Raw genomic sequence first — 18,807 nt, forward strand, 5'->3', positions numbered from 1 at the left:
CCACATGATTTAGAGAATTGCAGATGATGCATAATTAGAGAAGTTCTGTGCAGTTATTATTCTAATCACAATTATCTTCCCTCAACTAAAGCTTTTACTAAGGAACTGCAAGCTAAGGATTTTAAACAGGGTTTGCAGCATTTAAGAGTGCAGTATCGAGTCCTACCAAAATTTGTTTATGCTACTATATAGAAGCATAATGCTGAATGCTGGCAAAAAAAGTTATCTGCATCCGTAAAAAGCGGAGATTCTCTGCAGTAATGTAGAAAGCAGAAAATATGGGAATCTTATGTTGAATATTTGTGGATTTTAATATTCTAGACAAGCTGCCTTGATCTCTTGGCAGTGTTAATTACACCATATTGTGAGCATATGGCTCTTGGTTTTCTTATAACTATCCTCATGAATTGTCTGTTGACGAAGTGCTGAATGCCTTCTACTCCTATTGATACCAGAAAGAAAATGTCAGTTTTTCTTTATTGACAGGTTGATAGATGATAAACTCATCACCTGTAGTTCTCATGGGCAGTCCTGCTTTGTGGTTTATATAAGCTGTCAATCTGAAGCCTTAGATTCCTTTGAAAAATTAAGTCTTTAATCTTTACTAAAATAAAACAACTTTATAAATTCTGAGAAATGTGTTTCATGTAAGTGACAAAGCAATACTTCTTCTATGTTTCATTACCGACTAGAGAGACTTTGAATAGTCTTTGATTTTTGACTTACAATATGTGATAAGCTCTTTGGTCCAAGGCTTTGATAGCAGTGTACGGAGCCTTGATTCGAAAACCAGAGGTTCAAATCTGGATACTTTCTGATGATTAGAGACGACATGACAGCTGTTCACTTTCTTGCTGGAAATCATCTCTGTGCATTAGTCTAGCAATGCCCACATCACAGGTCTTACAAAATAAGCAGAAAATGGGTCTCTAGTTCCGTGGAGGTTGGTGATGGCACTGGTGTTCTCAGTTAGATTTATGTAGTCCTTTGCTGAATCAGAACCTGAATAAGAGGATGACTTTAGTAGAGAGTAAGAGCGAAGTCTCTCATGAATCAGATCTCTTTGTTATCATGAAAACAGAAAAACAGGTTGAGTTTTATTGATGCCTTTAGGACACATTTTTCCAGGGTTACTGGATGGATCACCTGTTGGAGAATTCTGTGCATCTCCATGGAGAGAAACTGCAGCATGAATTATTATTACTCAACGTAACAAAGTTTGGATCAGTTCTTTGAAAGTAACTTACTCCTCATTCAAAGGCCAGGCTGTGGCTGGTACTGTTTCCAGCTCAGTGATTAAAAGCTTACTCATCCTCTTCAGTTCCTCCTGGACTGCTGCCCTGGGTGGGAACTGAGCTGGAGCTTGACAGGGACCAGTAGGCCAGGATATTGGTTTGTGTATTGACAAAGAGCCTGTTTAAAGAGCAAAATGTTAGTAACGTTCATTTGATGGTTTTATCCTATTGAAGCAGCAAACTCCTACAGTTTTGAAGTGATTTTTCTTTCCACATGAAAATTAGTAAAGACTTGTTTTACAGACTTAGCTTATGAAGCCTTTTTTTTTTCTTCCCTTTTTTTTTTTTTTTTTCTCTCCCGTTTTATAGCAGGAAAGAACAGTCCTGTTTTCATTGGGAAATGAAAGCTTAGGGGCATAGGGAAATGTAGACTTAGGTAATCATTGTGTCTGTCTGTGTTTCTGGGTGCCCAGAGGGTTCTGTGCGGTTCCTTCGCTTCAGACTCCTCTACTAATCAAAGAAGAAATGGTATCAGTTGTTGGAGGTCTTTCTGGTTCTCCAGCTCTCTCTGTGTTGACCTCATCTATGTCTCTCTTGGAACAAGCTGGAGCTCACTGAATTTCTATTTGACACGTGATTTGTTTTGTCAGACAGGGGTCAACAGAAGGGAGTGTGTTAGACAGAACGTAAGGCTGCTTAGAGCTGTGTTCTCTGCACCTTTGTCAAGACTTGGCAAAAGATACTAATTAGTCCCTGCAGCTTTAAGCACTGAGAAGTAATGGTAACAAGGTTTTGCATGCTGGTACTCTTCAGGTACAAGCTCTGGGGGAAGGAGAAGGAAGTCTGCCCTCTCTGTTGAAGAAATAAGCAGCTTCATTGCTTCAGAAGCAATGATCGTGATCCTTTTATTTCCAGAGGGGGAATAACCCACCAGAAAGTTTCCTTGCAATACAGCAGTTATTGAATGCAACATGTAAATTCTATAGAAAGAATTTAGTTATGATAGAAAAACAATGTTCTTATAGTTCTTTTCCTGACTCTCTGAGGAGACTGTAATTATCAAAATTGCTTTCCAGTGGCAATCGTTACTCTGTGGCTGGATTTTTGGCATTATTTTTGGCCTTATTCTCACTGTGGCATTAGCAGGCTAAATCATTGGCTTTCACAGCTGAAGTTCACTGGCTTTCACAAACAACCAGAATTTTCAGGGCTAGCTGTTCAATAGAGTGCTCAAAAGAATTTCAAATGTTTTGCATTTGGGATATTTTACTGTGGTGAAGTGATCTATGAGACTGGTTCTAAATCTAGAAATTGTCATTTTGTGACTCCATAACAAGGACAAATTGTTTTGGTTTGCGTTGGAAGATTACTCTCTAAAGAGGGGGGAAAAATAGGTTTTAACAGACATTCCACAGGTGCTGTGTGGGTGTTGTGAGTTGAGTTACTATACAGAATACAGGTGTAGGCATTTGTTAATCTTTTATTTTCTTTGGTATTTTTTTTTTTTTTTTAAGTGTATGAGGAGCACTTTAACTGAAGAATATTTTCCATACTGCAATTCCCTTACTACAGTTTGCGGTTTGATGACAATTCTATAAAGAAAATGTGGGATGAAGAACACTGAAAGGGTTTTAGAGACTTGGGCCATTTATAAACAGGTATCAGTGCTTGATTGCTTTTTTTAAAAAAAAAAAACCAACATATATATGTATATATGCCTTCTTAGACTGAGATCCTAAGGTAGGAATATATATTTTTTTCGTACTAGGTTAGTTTGAAAAATGCTTGAAGTGAAGGATTATTTTCTTTTGGAAGAGCATGGTTGTCAAGACGCATTGGGACTCCATATGCAGAACCTTCTTTGCTCTGTATTGCGAGCTGCGGCCTGCGTGCATAGTAAGCTGGCCTCACAACAGTGTGCAGGCTTGCAGTAGTCCATATGGCTCTTGTTCCTCTTTGGGTCCTCTATTCTTTTATTCTCTGCTAGATAAATCCTGGGCCAGGTGCTGTTCTTTCAGACTATGTAATTTTTAAAATGAGTGGGATTTCTTTTTTGCTATTACTGAGATGCTGACAATGTTGCATACATTTGCCACGCTTTGCTAAAATTGCTACAGCTTCTTGTAATTAAGAACATTTCCTTCCTCCCCCCATTCCTTTCCTTTCTCCTCCTAGACGGAGTGTGTCTAAGACGAGAACAAAAAGTAGAAGGTGTGGTTAGAGCTATGCATCCCTGTGCTGACATGTTTGCTGTCATCTTTCAGTGTAGTTTCTCTTATTTATTTGTGCATTTGCCTTGTGGCAGGAGCGAACTATCCCTAATGCTAGGTTTATGCAGTGCCTGGGTGCTGAGGCTGCTGCTATTCAACCCTACAGCAAACTGTGCCTCTTCTCTTAGAGAGAATATTGCAGGATGCGGCTGGCATATTTAAGATCTGTGGGGAAGTGGAGGTAGGAAACTTACTTTTGAAACACACAAATAACACAATTGCATCTCACGTTTGGGCTGAAAGGAGTTTATTTCAGAAAAGTAGGAGCTTTCTGCCTGAGCAAAAATAACTCCTTCAATGTTGTGTAAAAATTGACTGTTACAATACAGTGTAAAAGATTTGTTCCCTTTCAGAAGGCAATTATGCTTATTAGCTTTGAAGGTGAGGTCTCTGAAGGATTACACTTCTTAAAAATTCTGTTCGCTTTTCAGAAGTGATATTCTAATAATAAACTAAAAGGTAAATTGATTGGATAGGCTTTGAGTGTGATTTATCATTTTAACAGTGTGGTATTGTCCTACAAAATTTTGTTAATGCTGCATTAATACATGACATGAATAATCCAGAAGAAAGGAAGCAGAGAGGGGTTATTTTCATTTTAAATAAACTCTCCCAGACAAAAGAACTCTACTACAATTTTTATATAAATGCTATTCACAGTCCTTAAAATTATAAGACAAGATCTTGATTGTAGTGTGCCTTCAGGTGCATACAGAGGGAATGTAATTGTTGTGTCTTAGAAAACAGGTGAGGAAGTCACCACTCAGCCAGAAGTTGAAGATGAAAAGTGCTCTGGATACGTATGTGTCTTAGAACTTGTGAGTGTGCTGCAAATGATAGTCTGATACTGTAACAATATGAAAGTAATGAAATTTTACTTCATTGGGCAATACTAACTAGCCAATGACACAAATACCTAAGTCAACTTTTTAAAAACCAGGTAAGCCAGAAATATAAAAGACTTGGCTGTTGATGCTGAGTGCTTTTTATTTACAATTGAGGGGATTTGGGATCAAATCTGTATTTAGTCAAATTGTATTTATTGATGGGAAATTAGATGCTCAGTAGTAACATGGTGTTCTTCTCAGGCTAGTGACTGCTAGCGAGAAGTATGCAGGGGCACCAAGTAGTAATGCTAAATGTTTAGAACTTGTTGAACACATGAAACTGAGTTTCTGTATGAAAAACAGGAACATTCTGTAGGAATGTATGTTCTGTATGAAAAGTCTTGAAGTGCTACACCTTAGAGATGTTTTGTTCGATAAATTATTTGGTCATGAGAATTACAGTGCTGCACTGAGTGATTTACCTGGCCTCACTTCAGCAGCCTGTCCCTATGAAATGAAATGTAAAATACAAGGCTTTGTTGGCACTAGTAGCTTCAGTGATGGTTGCCAGTCCTCCCTTTCCATCTACCCCATGCTCTGGTTCACAGAGTCCAGATGAAACCAGGGGACAGAAAGTGATGTTCCTCTCCATGTTCCATGACACATGGGATGGGGAAGGGGGTGGAATTTTCCTTCCTTCCTTTATCAGGAGGGACTGCTGGGTTTGCCTGTTACACCATGTGCCCTGAGAAGATCTCAAGGCCTCCCAAGACCAGTATTACTGGGGCCTGATGGCCACGTGTCTGTCTGCCATTACTTCTTGCTGTTGCCTTTAACTTTTTCCCTACTTCTCCCTCACCTTTAGCATTCCTGCTTTCTAGCTGCTGATTTTTCTTTCACGTTTTCTTCCTCCTTATCCCTTTATCTACTCTTCTGTTCATTTTTTTTTGTCCTGATTTGTGGTTCCTCTAACAATTTTCACAGCCTATGTCCCTATCACAATCTCTCTTAAGAACGTGGGGGGAGTATGTAGGGACTGGAAATCCTATATGTGTTGACTGGTTGTAGTGGGCAAACTATGCTGTGTGGCATGTAGCCATATAATTTTTTTATTTTTTTTTTCTTGCGGAGTCTTGTCTTATTAGAGGCCAGGAGAATGTTGGTCTCTGTGCTTAAGTCTTGCTCATGAATGTAGGTGTGAGCAGCCAAGGGGCTGTCTTTGCTGGAAGCTGATAGAGTAAACCTAAACCTGGCCAGTGAAGGTACCCCCACCCAGACAGCTGATGTGATCCGTGCTAGCCCAGAGTACTCATTTGTCAAAATTACGAGCATCTAAGAGCAGGTTTTTTAGAATGAAAATGTCACACACACCGGTGCAAAGTATGCAGATTTACTTTCACATTTTATATCTCACCTGCAATTTGTGCTTTAATTTTTCTTCATTAAGTTTTCCCCAAACTTAACATTTAAAGTTACCCATGAGGGGTGGGTTGGAAGAAGAAATCTACAGAAATATTTTCTCCTCCCAGTCTGTCAGATTTGTGGAATATGGGGCAGTTAGCATTTTATCATGACATATGTCCTGATTAGTAGGAGATTTCTACATCAAAGACATAGGAGAAAGCAGCTTTTCTACAGACAATGGAAGGAACCAAGCCAGAGCAAAAAGACCTCCAACCCTAATACCGGTAGTGGTTCAGAGCCTTGGGTGAGAGGTTGGGAATGTAGAGGGCAAGGGCATAATTGCCTAGGGATTTTTTTGTTCAGGTGCCCTCCTCGGAGGCATCCAATTTGAGCTATTGCTGTAACTGCAGAAGCTGCTTTTTGGTTATTAACGTTGCAGAAGCTGGAGTTGTACCCTGTTATGGTGATGGACTTGCATAATTTCCATACCACTATGGTGATGGGAAGTACTCAGGATTTTCTTACTACGTAATGCTCTGAATAGGAAGAATTCAGATGTTCCATAAAGCTACAGAATACTCATTTTCAGCCATCAAATAATGTAAGTTAATATCATACATTAGGAAAAAGGAACCTCTAGAGATGAAGTCCAGTACCCTGCTCAAAGCAGGGCAAACTTCCAAGTTCAGTCAGATTGCTCAGGTGCTGTCTGGTCAACCTTGGAATATCTAAGGATAAAAATGTCATGGTCTCTCTGGGCCAAAATATACTCATCTTTCTAAAATCTTCTAAATTGTCAGCACAGAATCGTGTCATATGTTTTATTTTGCTCCGTTGTTCTTGCCAAGCAGGGAAAGATTGATTTTGTTTTTAATCACTTTCCCTTAAATAAAAAAATCTTTTTCGATAGATTTTTATCATGAGCACTTAAAGAAGATTGTATTTGTTTATCTTTCTGTTTATAAGGTTTCAGGGTGTAACTAATACTAATGAGGTTGCTTTTGGTTCAAAAGAATTTTGGGAAAGAATTGCTTATTTAGAAGCACTTAAGCCTGAGTATCAGAAATGTTTCTCAACCAAGAAGGCTGTCTTAGACTCCCTAAATCATCTGAATTCCTTACACCCTTGTAGTTTCTAACTACAAGTGTTAGTGATGAGAACATTCACTTTGACACTGGCCTTTCCTCAATGGAAAAATTGACCTTATTCTCATTGATGCAAAACCACTGGAGTTAGAGAAATGACTGTATTCTGTTAAGGCCTATTACGCTAAGGGGTTGGCAATTAAGATAATAATTTGCTCCAAAGAAAGAAAATGATACTTAGGAGAGTAACTACTTAAACAAAACCCTTGAAATCAAAAACTTCTTATACCATTTAATTAGATGAGCCTTCGAATGCTACATTTTTATTTAGTGTTCTTCCACACTATTGATACCATTATAAAAACAAACAAACAAACAAACAAACAAACAAAAACCTAGTCAGTTTTAGCTATTTAGGGAAAACAGGGAAGTCTGTGTTTGGACAGGTAAAGAACATTTTGGCAAAACTGCTGCTGCTGTGTGAAGCTGGAAGTTCTTCCCGATTTGCCTTCTTCCTGGGAAATACCATTATTCTCTCGTGAGATAGGGAGATGATGATAACAAGGCAATGGGGGTTTGTTTCTGATGCTGACTGTGATTTTATGCTTTAGGAAGAACAGCAGAACTCTGATATATATATGAAAGGACAGTCAGTAGAGATAAAAATTTCAGTGTTCTGCAGTGTCTGTAGGGTTCTCATCCTCAGGTTTTTCGTGTATCGATGAGACTTGCATTTTATTTTGGATTTTTTCAGTTTTTTCTACTGAACAGAGTTCTCTTAGAGGATGTTGCCTGTGGTGTACCCCTTGTTTTAAGGTGAAGATCTGTGTTGAACCTGCTGAGTCATAACAGCTAGTGCCATATGAGAGGATACAAACAAGCTTGCTGCTTTGTTTTGTAGTATTTTGTCTCTGAGATAAGGATGAAGCTGAATTATGACCGTTTTGAAGGCCCTTCATGTTACTGAACTTCTGATAAGACATTCAATTAAAATATTGAAATTATTTATTTGAACTTCTGTGATATTTTTGGAATAAAAATCTGCTCAATTCGGTTGTTTTTTAAGGGACTTAAACGTCTTATTTTTTATATATTTAGAGTTCAAGGAAACTGCATTTACTGGCTTTATCATATAAGAAATACACCAGAGGGTTCATTGTGACTTGCTTTGAGCACAGGAAGACACAATCTCCTTGGGATTCATTCCAACTGTGAAAGTTGGAAGCTAGCATATGAGGTAAAATGGGGGTTTTAGCCTCTGCTAAGAGGCAGTAGTATCTTAAGGTAACAGACCCAGTGCCAATGCAGTTCAATACCAAACTCATTCTAGAAGTAACTATTAGTAACAGCTTCAACAAAATAATTATTATGGTTTCATAGATTTTGAAATGATTTCATAGATTTTGAAATGAATTTTGTTAGTAAAGATGTTTTTACAGAACATTCTTTTATAAACATAACTGTTAAAGTGTCTTTTCTCTGAAAAATAACAATATTTTGAAAGTCTTCCCCATTTTCTGAATCAAAACCACGAGCCCAAAAGTTGCACTTCCTTGGTAGTGAAAAATTCAGATATTTTTCATACTTTAAGATCCATTGCTTGGTGTTCACAAATAAGCAATCAGTAAATGGCTGAACAGACATGTGATTTTGGAGGGGTAAGCTTTGTATTTCTCCAATAAAAATTCATCAAATTCTGAAATTTTTAGACCTTGGTTGCAGAGTATACACAGTATTTATAGCTATTGTGGTACAGTGTGTATTTTTGTAGGGTGTTGGGTTGTATTTGGGAGCTGGTCACAGTACTCTGAATGCGATGCAAAATTCTCTCAAGCATAAGGAAGAACAGGAGTGTGTGATGTGGCTGTCAGCCCTGTTGGTAGGGAAACATCTTGAGCACAAATCCAGCTGTTCAAACCTGTGTTTCAATATTTGCTCTTTGTGGATTTGTGTAATATAAATCACCTGTTGTACAGTGTAAATCATTGAATCAGAGTACTGTACTTTTCTCATACTACCAAAGCATATTCAATGCAAACCATAATATGCTCATTGTTAGCTCTTTCAGATGTTTCTAGCATTTATTTTGTAAAACTGTGCTGGGTTTTGTGCCTTTTGAATTTCCTTCAGTGTTATTAAGAATTAAATAACCTTCTGCACTGAAGTGCCATCAGGGGAGATGAATAGAAGTTCTAATCTAAAAGGAATCTGTAAAGGGTAACTTCTAATTTTTACAGGAATGCTAAAACAAAGAAATCAAGTTTTATATTTGCTGCTTTTCTTGACAAATACTGATGCTGTAAATTATACAGCTGTTCTTCCTCTGTATGGATTTTTGCAATAGTCACAGCGATTTATAGGTGCAGAGTGCAGCTGCTGGAAGTCATTTGTTCTCATTTATGTATTAAATCTATCATACACAAACACATTAACATTCGGTACAGAGCTCAAGGGCATAAGCTTTTTCTTTCTTGCTCTGAGTTGCTGTCCTGTAAGTGTTTGCAAGGTGTGCAGAAAACAACATTAAAAAAAAATTAAACTGATATGCAAAAAAAAAGGGAAGCAGTGCTGTACATGATAAATACTTGAAACCAGCTAATTCTGCAGTTTAAACTGAACAGCCGAAACTAAATGTACTGTTAAAACATTTCTGAAATTGGTAATGCTAATAAGCTTGTTTTGATGGATTAGCACTTCAGTTCCAATTGCTGGAGTGCCACTCTTTATGCATGTGAGTTGGACGTATGTTCACATTACAGGAACTTAACATTCTCTGCAGTGTTTGAATTGTGTGCATCCTAAAATAGTGTGTGAGGATACATCATTGACTTACTTGATTCAGCTTGCTTTAGTTCTGGGCTTTTTGATCATAAAAAAGGAAATATTTTAAATTGTTAGCAACTATTTATAAGAAATGTAAAAAAAAAAAAAAAAAAAAAGTTAAAAAGTTAAATTGCAACTGGAGTTTGACAGGTGAGTAGTGGCAAGCACCATAAATATTTGTTGAGTACATAATCTGTGAGAAAATTGCGGTTGAAACAGGCTGCCTGGTGTGAGTTGTGTATCTACTTATCTCTGATGGTTTCACATCATAGATATGTCTCATGCTGAGACATTAAATCTAGGAAAACTTCAGTGTGCTCTGTTCAGGACCGGGAGAAACTTACAGCTAGGGGAACTTGAGCTGATTTGTTGGAGACAGGTCCTGAACTCATGTGATAGATGGAATATGCTTAGAGATGGTGTTTAGTTTCACTGATGTGCATGTAAGTGATCTGTAAGTCTTAATTTCCTTCCCCTCTCAGTTTTAAGGCAGTATGTGGATTCTCATGAGGTGGACACTAACCTCATAGAAATGATAAGCTAAGTTTGTTGTGGATTTGGTGGAATGGATGGGCCTTCTGGAGGTCAAAGAAACAACTCCTCTTTAAGTCATCTATATTTCTTCTGTATTCCCTCCCTTTCCTCCTTCATGCCTTCTTTACCCATCTTGTCCTCCTGAAGATGGGATAAGACCTTCTGGAGGTTCCTAACATCAGATCTGGTGTTTAACCTGGGCCCCTCTCCCTGACAAATGTTTCCTGCTCTGATTGTAGACATGCTCATTTATGACAAATGTGCCCATAACTGTACTAGGAGAAAACCTTTATGAGCTAATACATTAAGTGGTATATGTGTGCAGAAAAAGGATTGCTGGACTTAAAAATTCTGTTCCATTAATTCTTAGAGGGAAAAATTGCTTTGCTACCTTTCAAACTCAGCCACTTCATCTGGGAGATGGATAGTTACCAGAGCAGGGTATTAGAAGCGTGGGGACCAAATTCTGAAATAATGGATAGAGAAGTGACAGCAAGGTGTCAGCTCTGTCATCTGTAAGGAGGGAAGAACTTGATGAAACACATGAGTGTTGTGCAGCAGTTGCAATCTGATGCAAGGATGTCGTCAAAAGAAACAACATTACCTAACTGAACAGCAAATTCCAGAAGAAAGCAAACAACAACAAACAAACAAACAAACAAAAAAAAGCAACAACAACCTGGGATATTAACCTGCTGTGATCTGCTTTTGATTCTTTGTGCATGTTAGCTGTGCTTTTCCATGGTATTGTATATTAGCTTGAGTATTATTAACAACAAATAGCTGTAGGTCCAGAGAAAATTGCAAGACTTCACTTCAGGTGGAACCTGAGTCCAGTAAATCATGGTTTTATAATGGCAGCACAGAATCTTTGTAGAGGCAAAGTGTGCTACTTACGGTTTAGTCCTTAAAACCATGACTTTCAGTCAGCTTAAATAACAGGAGTGATTCAGTCAATGAGAATACACAGAGCTGTGTTTAAACATCTTCCTGTGATTCATTGCTGTTCTGAATTTATGGGCATGCCTCCTCTGGGGTGTTTGACTTGCTGTGGATGTGTTACACATCAGAAGTGAGGCTCTTCATAGGCAAGTTTACCAATACCATGATGTTGCAACTTCATACAATGCTGTGTGAAATAAAACAGAGTTTTAAAAACAATAGCACACTGAATGTTTTAGACAAGAGCTGAAGGGAAAAAAAAAAAAAAAAGAGCTTATTTTTATGCATCTTAGTATGTAATTTGGCAGTGGCATAACCCTGTTTGTATGATTGCTGTGCTCATGGAGAAGGCCTTGTTGATCTGCAGCTTTCTTGAAAGTTGGATCATATGAAGGTACAGCAAGTTTTTACCAAGTGTTTGGTTACCAAATCTAAAACTGACCATGTGCTTTACAAACAGTGGTATAAATGCAGGCTTAGAGACTCTGAAAGAAACTTAGGTGTGTCTGCTTGGCTTTTTGATGAGTTGTAAAGATTGGGAATGGGACGACTTGTCTTGTGAGGAGCGGACGAGCAGTCCAGGCTTGTTCAGTCTGGAGAAAATGTGGGGGGAACCTGACAGCAGCCCGTGGTACCTACAAGAAGCTCATTGAGAAGACTGAGGTAAGACCAGAGCCCTCCTGAGGTTCCTTCCAGCCTGCATTACCCCATGTTATCATGAAAGCTAATATTTCACTGGCTTTCTAGACTTAGTGGTGGTTCTTCCACATCTTCTACGATGCTCCCTTCAGGGAAACCTGTCATTGGGACCCTTTATGTATGTCTATGTACATATATGCATGTATACATCTATGGTTATAGTCTAGATTCATCTTTGCAATTGCTTTGTCCTGTGCTCTGTTCTATCTGTATTTTTTATTAACCTAGTTGGGAAAGAACATGGCCTTTATTCTCAGCAAATGCAGGCGCTTCCCCCTCTTGCTGTGGAGATGCTGGTCTGTTTTAGGCAAGGCCCACACAGTCTCACCTGACTGCACAGCAAGGCATCATTCTCATGACAGAAATCTATCAAATTCTTAACTCTGTGGCACTCATTTTGTGGGCAGCGCTCAAATCTGAGAGGAAAGCTTTTTTACATGTCAACTCTTATTTTTTGCATGAGCCTGTAAAACCCGTAACTGTACCTCACTGCCAATTGCGTCTGTACAGTGCGATTCTTGAACTACTTCTTTGTGAGTTCATGTGAGAATTTGGGGTTGATACTGAGTTTGGTGTCTAGTTGACCCCTAAACCTATCTTTGGAGGGCACACAGACAATTACAGTCTGATGCACATATTTTTGTTCAGTAATTTTGTAAGCAGTAAAATGTACATATTTGTTTTGTCTGAGTTCTTTGCGTTTCTGCACTGTTCCTTGAGTGAGCTGTGTTACAAGTAGGTAGTAATGTATGCTGAGCTGTTTGGTGTGGCTTTTACTACTTGCCTGCGTGCTTTTTATCACTGCATGTGCATTCTGATGGTCAGAAAACATATGCTGTAGTCTCTTTATATTGTCTTAATATCACCCTCTTAATTTATATCTGTATCTTAAATGTCGTACTTTATCCCCTATTTCTTCACACAAAATGGAAAGACGAGGAAGTGTTTTAAAACAGAAGTCAGTATTGGCTTTTTTATTTTTATTTTTTATTTTTGGATTTAACTATTTTGCTTGATTTGCTTGTCTTTTACTTCCCTCAGTTTATTTCCTGTGTCACAGTGATCAGAGTTATTCCATCTCCTGAACTAAAACCAAGTTAATTGCATTTTGTAAAGTTTTTTCTTAATGTAATCTCTGACAGTTGAACGCATCCCTGCCACCAGTGTAACAATGCTGAGCATGGAATCTGGCAAAGGAGCAGTAGAGGGAGAAGTCAAAGAGGCAGAGGCTAAAATCCATTAATTGAGGCAGGTGTGGGGAGCTAGAGTCTTTTTGCTACATTTTTCATAAATCTCACAGTAAAATCATACATTTCTTTTCTTCCCATTCCAAGGAATCCTAGCGGCAAGGGTTAAGTACTCAGAGGCATCTGTACAGGGTCTGGGGGGGTGCCCAGTTTCCTTTGGAGCTGGGGTAGGAGTTAGACGGCTGCATGGAGGCATAGTCTGCCAGGATACGGTCCCCTCTCCTTGATGAAGTCCCTGGAAGGCAAAGGAAGAGAAACAGAGAGAGAGATCCTATGAACATTTTGCCCCAAATGCATCTTCCATTGCTTGGCACCCTTCGTGCTGACCCTCTCCTAGCTAGAGTTCCCTGAAATCCCTCTTCTCCTTGCTTCCTGCATTCTGTCCCGTCTATGAGTCTAAGAGACAGAAACTGAAACAGAGTAAAATAATTTTAATCTATTGAGAATGCATATCATGGTGTTTACAGCACTTCTTACTGTTTCTATAGAATTGAATGTGATAACAAGACGCGTAACACCCCTAAGAATATCTGCGAAACTTGTGTGAAGTTTTGGGTGCCAGAGAGGAGCATGACAACTTACTTTGTGTATGAGCTACTTTTTCTCTGCTCTTTGGGTTTGTCATGAAGACTCGTGGCACTTTGTTTATTATTGAAAATGGATGTTGTGTTGGCGTCCTGCTGTTACTGGCTTTGTGCTATGGGCTAGGCAGTTTTGGATTCCGTAGGAACCACTCATTCCTGGTTACACAGTACTTTTTTGGGTGGAAAAAGTCCTTTGGAAGGATTTTCGAGTTTGATCATTTGCATATGATGCTGCAGCACAGTAAGAATTGCTTAGAACAGAAGCCAGCTAGATTGAAGTGTTGTATTGACTTACCACTGTATCTCCGGGTCTGTAGCTTCCTTGCAGTACAGCAGAAAAGGGAGCATTCTGTCTTCTTGTCATTTAATTGCAGGAAAGGTAGATTTGCCAATTAGAGTAAGAGTCTGTGTTGCATGATAACTACTGCTTTTTGCTGAGAGTGCACTGCAGAAGTTGCAGATGCTTTACCAGGGCTGGAGGTGCAGTTGAATATTTGGATTTGAGCATCCTGGGCAAAAAAGTCATTACTACACAGTATTGTTTTTTTCTGTATTGGTTTATTGATTTTTTTTTTTTTAACATTAAATATTAATCCTCCCAAGACAATAGCTCAATTTTCTAATTCAGGTGATCAGCTGGTGGAACAATTGTCTGCTTCTCTTTAGGGCTCCACTGTTTTTATTTTCTTTGCTGTATCCCTGAGATTTCCAACTAAGCCTGAGGAAGTAAGATCCCATCCTGTGTCCAGTGCATTTCTTACAATGAAAGAGAATTAAAAAAATAATAGGACTGGTTCCTTTAATATCAGATGCTCTTCATCCGTAAATGTAGAAACTTCATGTGGCAAGACGTGGGTATTATGATCCTTCTGTAAATAATGCATGTAGAGCTTCATGCAATGCAAAGGAAAACAATTAGGAAGACTTCAGCTTGCTTCAGAGCAGACTGTGAGCAGGTTTGTGCACATTTTGTTGTTCATTCCTCATAGTGCCTCTTCTCATCATTTGAAGCTGATGCCACAGGCTTTTCTTGTTCTGATGTGCTGTTTTCCCTTTTTTATTTTTTCCCTTGAATTTAATTCTCTCCTTCACCCAAGCCATTTTGCAAATATCTACTAGTATTCTTCAAAGGGACAAGATGCAGAAAGAAAATGAGGAAATTGTCTACAGTAAAGCAGGCAGAGACAGGCAGCTGCTTACAATCCTAATGTTGACTGTCTGTTTGCCCTGAAGTGTGTAACTTTCAGCTGTCCAAATAACAGCTCCTCAGCTTGATTCCTAGAAACAGTTGAATCTCACTTCCAATTTCAAGGTTCACTTTGTTCTTTATTGTCTTGGATGGCAGAAGGCTGCAGGGTTTCAAAATCTGGGTGGAAGAGGAAGGAATAAGATGGAAGTGGCACGATCCCTGAATGCTCACGGTGTGCACATAGCAGTGAGAGAGGAGAAATAGGCAGTGGCACTTAACAGAGGTGACTTTTCACAGACAGTTTTTTGATTTCCCTACTGTCTATGCTTCCCATTTCCCTGGAGTTCAGAATTCGCATCTCTGCCGGCTGTTCCTTTGTATAGAGTGCTTGAGACATACGCTAGCAGGGTGGGGAAGCAAATACAAGAAATATATTTAGATGCAACAGTCAAAAACTCTATTCTTAACCCCATCTACACCTTTTTCCTCTATCACTTATTAAGACAGACATGTCTGGGAGAAGCAGCAGCTAAATACCAAACCTGTTTTCTCAAGGGAAGATTATGCCTAAGAAGCAGCAAAAAGTTGACCTTTCATGGTACTGGTTATAAAATACAATAAATAAAAATTTGGTGTTGTTTAACATAAGTTTTGTTTATCCCTTGTGAGATAGAGATGATTCGATTCTAAGTACTGTTGTAGACATAGTCCATTTTCCCAATCTTTGATAAATTTAATTCGGTATGTCCTTAAACAGATTACAGATAGCTAAAACGTTGTTTATACATTACTTGTCAATTTTGAAGTTTTGAAATGCTTTTGGAAATAAGCGTCATGTTCTTTTGCTGACAGGATTTGAAATCTAGCAATCAGCGAGATGAAATTGCTGCCGCACGTGCATCCCTGAAAGAAAATTCTTCTCTTCTACATTCAATATGTTCAGCTTGTTTGGAACATTCAGATGTTGCATCCCTTACAGCCAGCAAGGATTCAATTTGCAGTGAAATACAGAATGCTCTCAATGTAATTTCTAATGCTTCCCAAGGAGTTGGAAATAAAACGGGACAACCTTCATCTCACAAAGCCACTCTGGGAAGTGCGCTTGATGAGCTTGAGGTAGGTGAACCCATAAATTTAGCACACTGCAACATTTTTGGAAAAATGGTTTGCTTTACTGTTTGTATTCACTAACAACTATTGCTGTTAGAAATGGCAGACTAAAAGGTATTAGAAATCAGTGCTCTGCATAGTCTTAGTCTGAATAGTATCACTATTTTATTGGGAAGAATCACCTCTTCAAAAGAGCTTGGAATTAATTCTTCATGCATGTTCACCGTTTTGCTTCCTTCAAACAGCAGTTAATGATTACTTCCATGCACGTGAGTAATGGTGGAGGCAGAAATATCCTTGAATAAGAGGGCAAAACCCAGGAGTTCAGTTTACAAATGACAGTCATCAGTGGAAATCACGGCTGCATTGACTGCATTTCAACTAGTACAATGCACATTGAAGTTACTTACTCTGAAACTTGTCATTGGGATTATTATGTAATTTAATTGAAATTAATAATTAATTTCAATTAATAATTGAAATATTTAGAAACTTAATTATGTTTTTATGATTAAGTGATAAAAGCAATACGCTTTCACAAATCGATGTTTCTACTACCATATTGAAGCAAATATTTGGAGAATGTCATCTCTTCCTCTGCTCCTGACCTACTCGTAGGCTTCTGTATGGAGCATTCCTTGTTTCATACGGCTGCTCTGACTCTTACCAGTATAATTTTCCATTACTCTGCCGAAATTGGTAGACCTCCTGTAGATGAGGTCTACAGACCATGCTCCTCATCTGGTATAATTGATGTAGACCAGATCAACAAAAGGAATAAAAGTTTCTAAACACATGTGCAAATACGGGCCTTTTTGGTTGTAAAAACTCAGATTTATCAGATTCCAGCCTTGCGACTCCAATATTGTTGATACATTTTCAAGAAAATTGATGTTGTAACTGATGATGATAGATTTTGTTTAAAATTTTCAATGAAAGGTGAGAGGAATAGATTGAAGTCCATATATTTAACACAGATCTTGTAGTGGCAGTGCATTGATCAAAACGGACCTCTCAGTCATACCCTAAGTTGAATCTGACAGTTAGTTTTTTTTTTTGTCCTCAGAGGAACAGGCTATGATTGCATGTTACATGTTAGCCATCCTTTTTGCTTACACTGGGTTTTAAAGTTACAATTCATAAGCTATTTTGTTATTTAGTGAAAGAAAAAGCAACATTTAAGTGTCACAAGTGATTTCTTACAATGACACCCTGAATGAAAATGTAATTTAAATTAGAGTTATTGTTTATCTGTTTTATGTAACAAAACAAACAAAAAAAATACCTAAGTGCTTGTATCTTCTCACAGCAGATGAATTCATCTTGACTGTATGTTAGCAGTACTGTTTTAATGTTTTTTTTTTGTTGTTATCATTATATTTATTAGTTTTAAAATATAAGAATTTTGCTAATCACTAAATGGATTTTTTTCTTTTGGATTGAATTTGGTTTTATTTGGAAATGTAGCAACATAGGAGCCTCGCTTGTAAAAAGCCATTTCTTTATGGCCTTTTAAATTTATTTTTACCTAGATACCACAAATGGGAATTGAAGCTGTATTTGTTAGATAAGCACAATTTATAGAGCATTTAAACTTTTAAAAAATGATCTTATGAATTAGATGGTTGTGCTTTTCTTTCTTTACAGAAAGTTCTATTGGCTAAAGACCTGAAATAACCTTTGCTCTATCTTGTTGCTGCAAATACAGTGCCATGAAATAAATTGATGTAGTAAACAGTCTGTTGGGAACAAATCTCATTAAATGTTTGTAGTGGAGAAATGTATCACGGAGCTTACCCAACAATCTAGTATCTAGATGGTTTGCAGTGTCATTCTTCCTTTGCCACTGCTGGCAGTGTGAAAGTAATTACTGATTGTAAGATGAGGAAATCACCAGTAAACCTTAGTGTAGTTAACTTCTTAAATCAGTTGATTCTCAAGAATTCATCTCACAGGTTCCATATAAATACCACGTTATTCACAAGTAAACACAAAATGGCAGTGTCACAAATTAAATTGCGTAAGATCTGTGTTAAAAGAACATGGGTGCAGGTTATCTAATTCTTTTCACTGGTATTGCATCTTCTGATGTAGAGAGATCTCTAAAAAAAAAAAAAAATGATCCAGGCTATGCATGCCTGACTTATCACATTCATCTGATACGTTGTGATTTAGTGATTATGGCTATCTAGCATAGCAATTATATATGAGATATCAAAGTACTGTAAATTGGTCCAAAATGTCAGGAAATGGAACCAGGTTTCTGGATATCCATGATCCCTCTTTCATGAATCAGAAAACCAATGAGAGGAAGAAGATAGGGATGTAATAATTCTGTTCGAATGCTTGTGTTTAAAAGCTCAGGTAGCTAAACACTGCTTAACCCTTTGAAAGCAAAAAAGCAAAACTACTTGTTGCATATCTAGGGTCCTCTGATTGTTTGGAAATCAAATGATCTTTTCTGCTTAGGTATGCTTATCAGAAATATTTGATGAAATTGCTTGAAGAATCAAATCTGCAGGCAGAATCTTAAACCATTTTTTCCTGTTACTTTTGCCTGTTTTTTTGTTTTTTTTTTTTGAGCTGAACTGTAGGTTTTTGTTTGTTTGTTTTTTTGCTCATACATGCCAGTGCTTCTTGTACATCTTTTCATGCACTTTCTGCAAACTATCTCCTAGGAGAAGATGTTTCTCCTCCAATTTTATCTGATATTTTAAAGGCAGTCATTGTGCTAACTGAAATGGCTAATTGGCTGTAGCCTTTAGGCATGACTTAGTTTTCCATCACGAAGCTTTTTGTTTCTGTAGTAACACTTAAACATTCTTCTTAGCAGATGGATTTTACGTTATGAGGGACGC

General features: G+C 37.9%; 1 protein-coding gene across 16 annotated transcripts in view; it reads left to right on the forward strand.

The window, feature by feature from the left end:
- The window catches only part of CTNNA3 (catenin alpha 3), a 482,801-nt gene that overhangs the window by 83,286 nt on the left and 380,708 nt on the right, over positions 1-18,807 (forward strand). For 15 of the 16 annotated variants that reach the window (XR_001186059.5, XR_005266613.2, XM_072040368.1 and 12 more), the window contains one exon: positions 15,692-15,955. Coding sequence is in view for 13 of the 16 variants with exons in the window: in XM_072040368.1 (XP_071896469.1) it covers positions 15,692-15,955 (264 nt within the window). In the remaining 3 variants the exon portion in view is untranslated. Of the gene's footprint in view, positions 1-2,830; positions 2,894-15,691; positions 15,956-18,807 lie in introns of those variants that run through there. The other variant, XM_013092205.5, reaches the window with a different exon arrangement.

The sequence above is a fragment of the Anas platyrhynchos genome, chromosome 6 (assembly GCF_047663525.1).
Source record: "Anas platyrhynchos isolate ZD024472 breed Pekin duck chromosome 6, IASCAAS_PekinDuck_T2T, whole genome shotgun sequence".
NCBI lineage: Eukaryota > Metazoa > Chordata > Aves > Anseriformes > Anatidae > Anas > Anas platyrhynchos.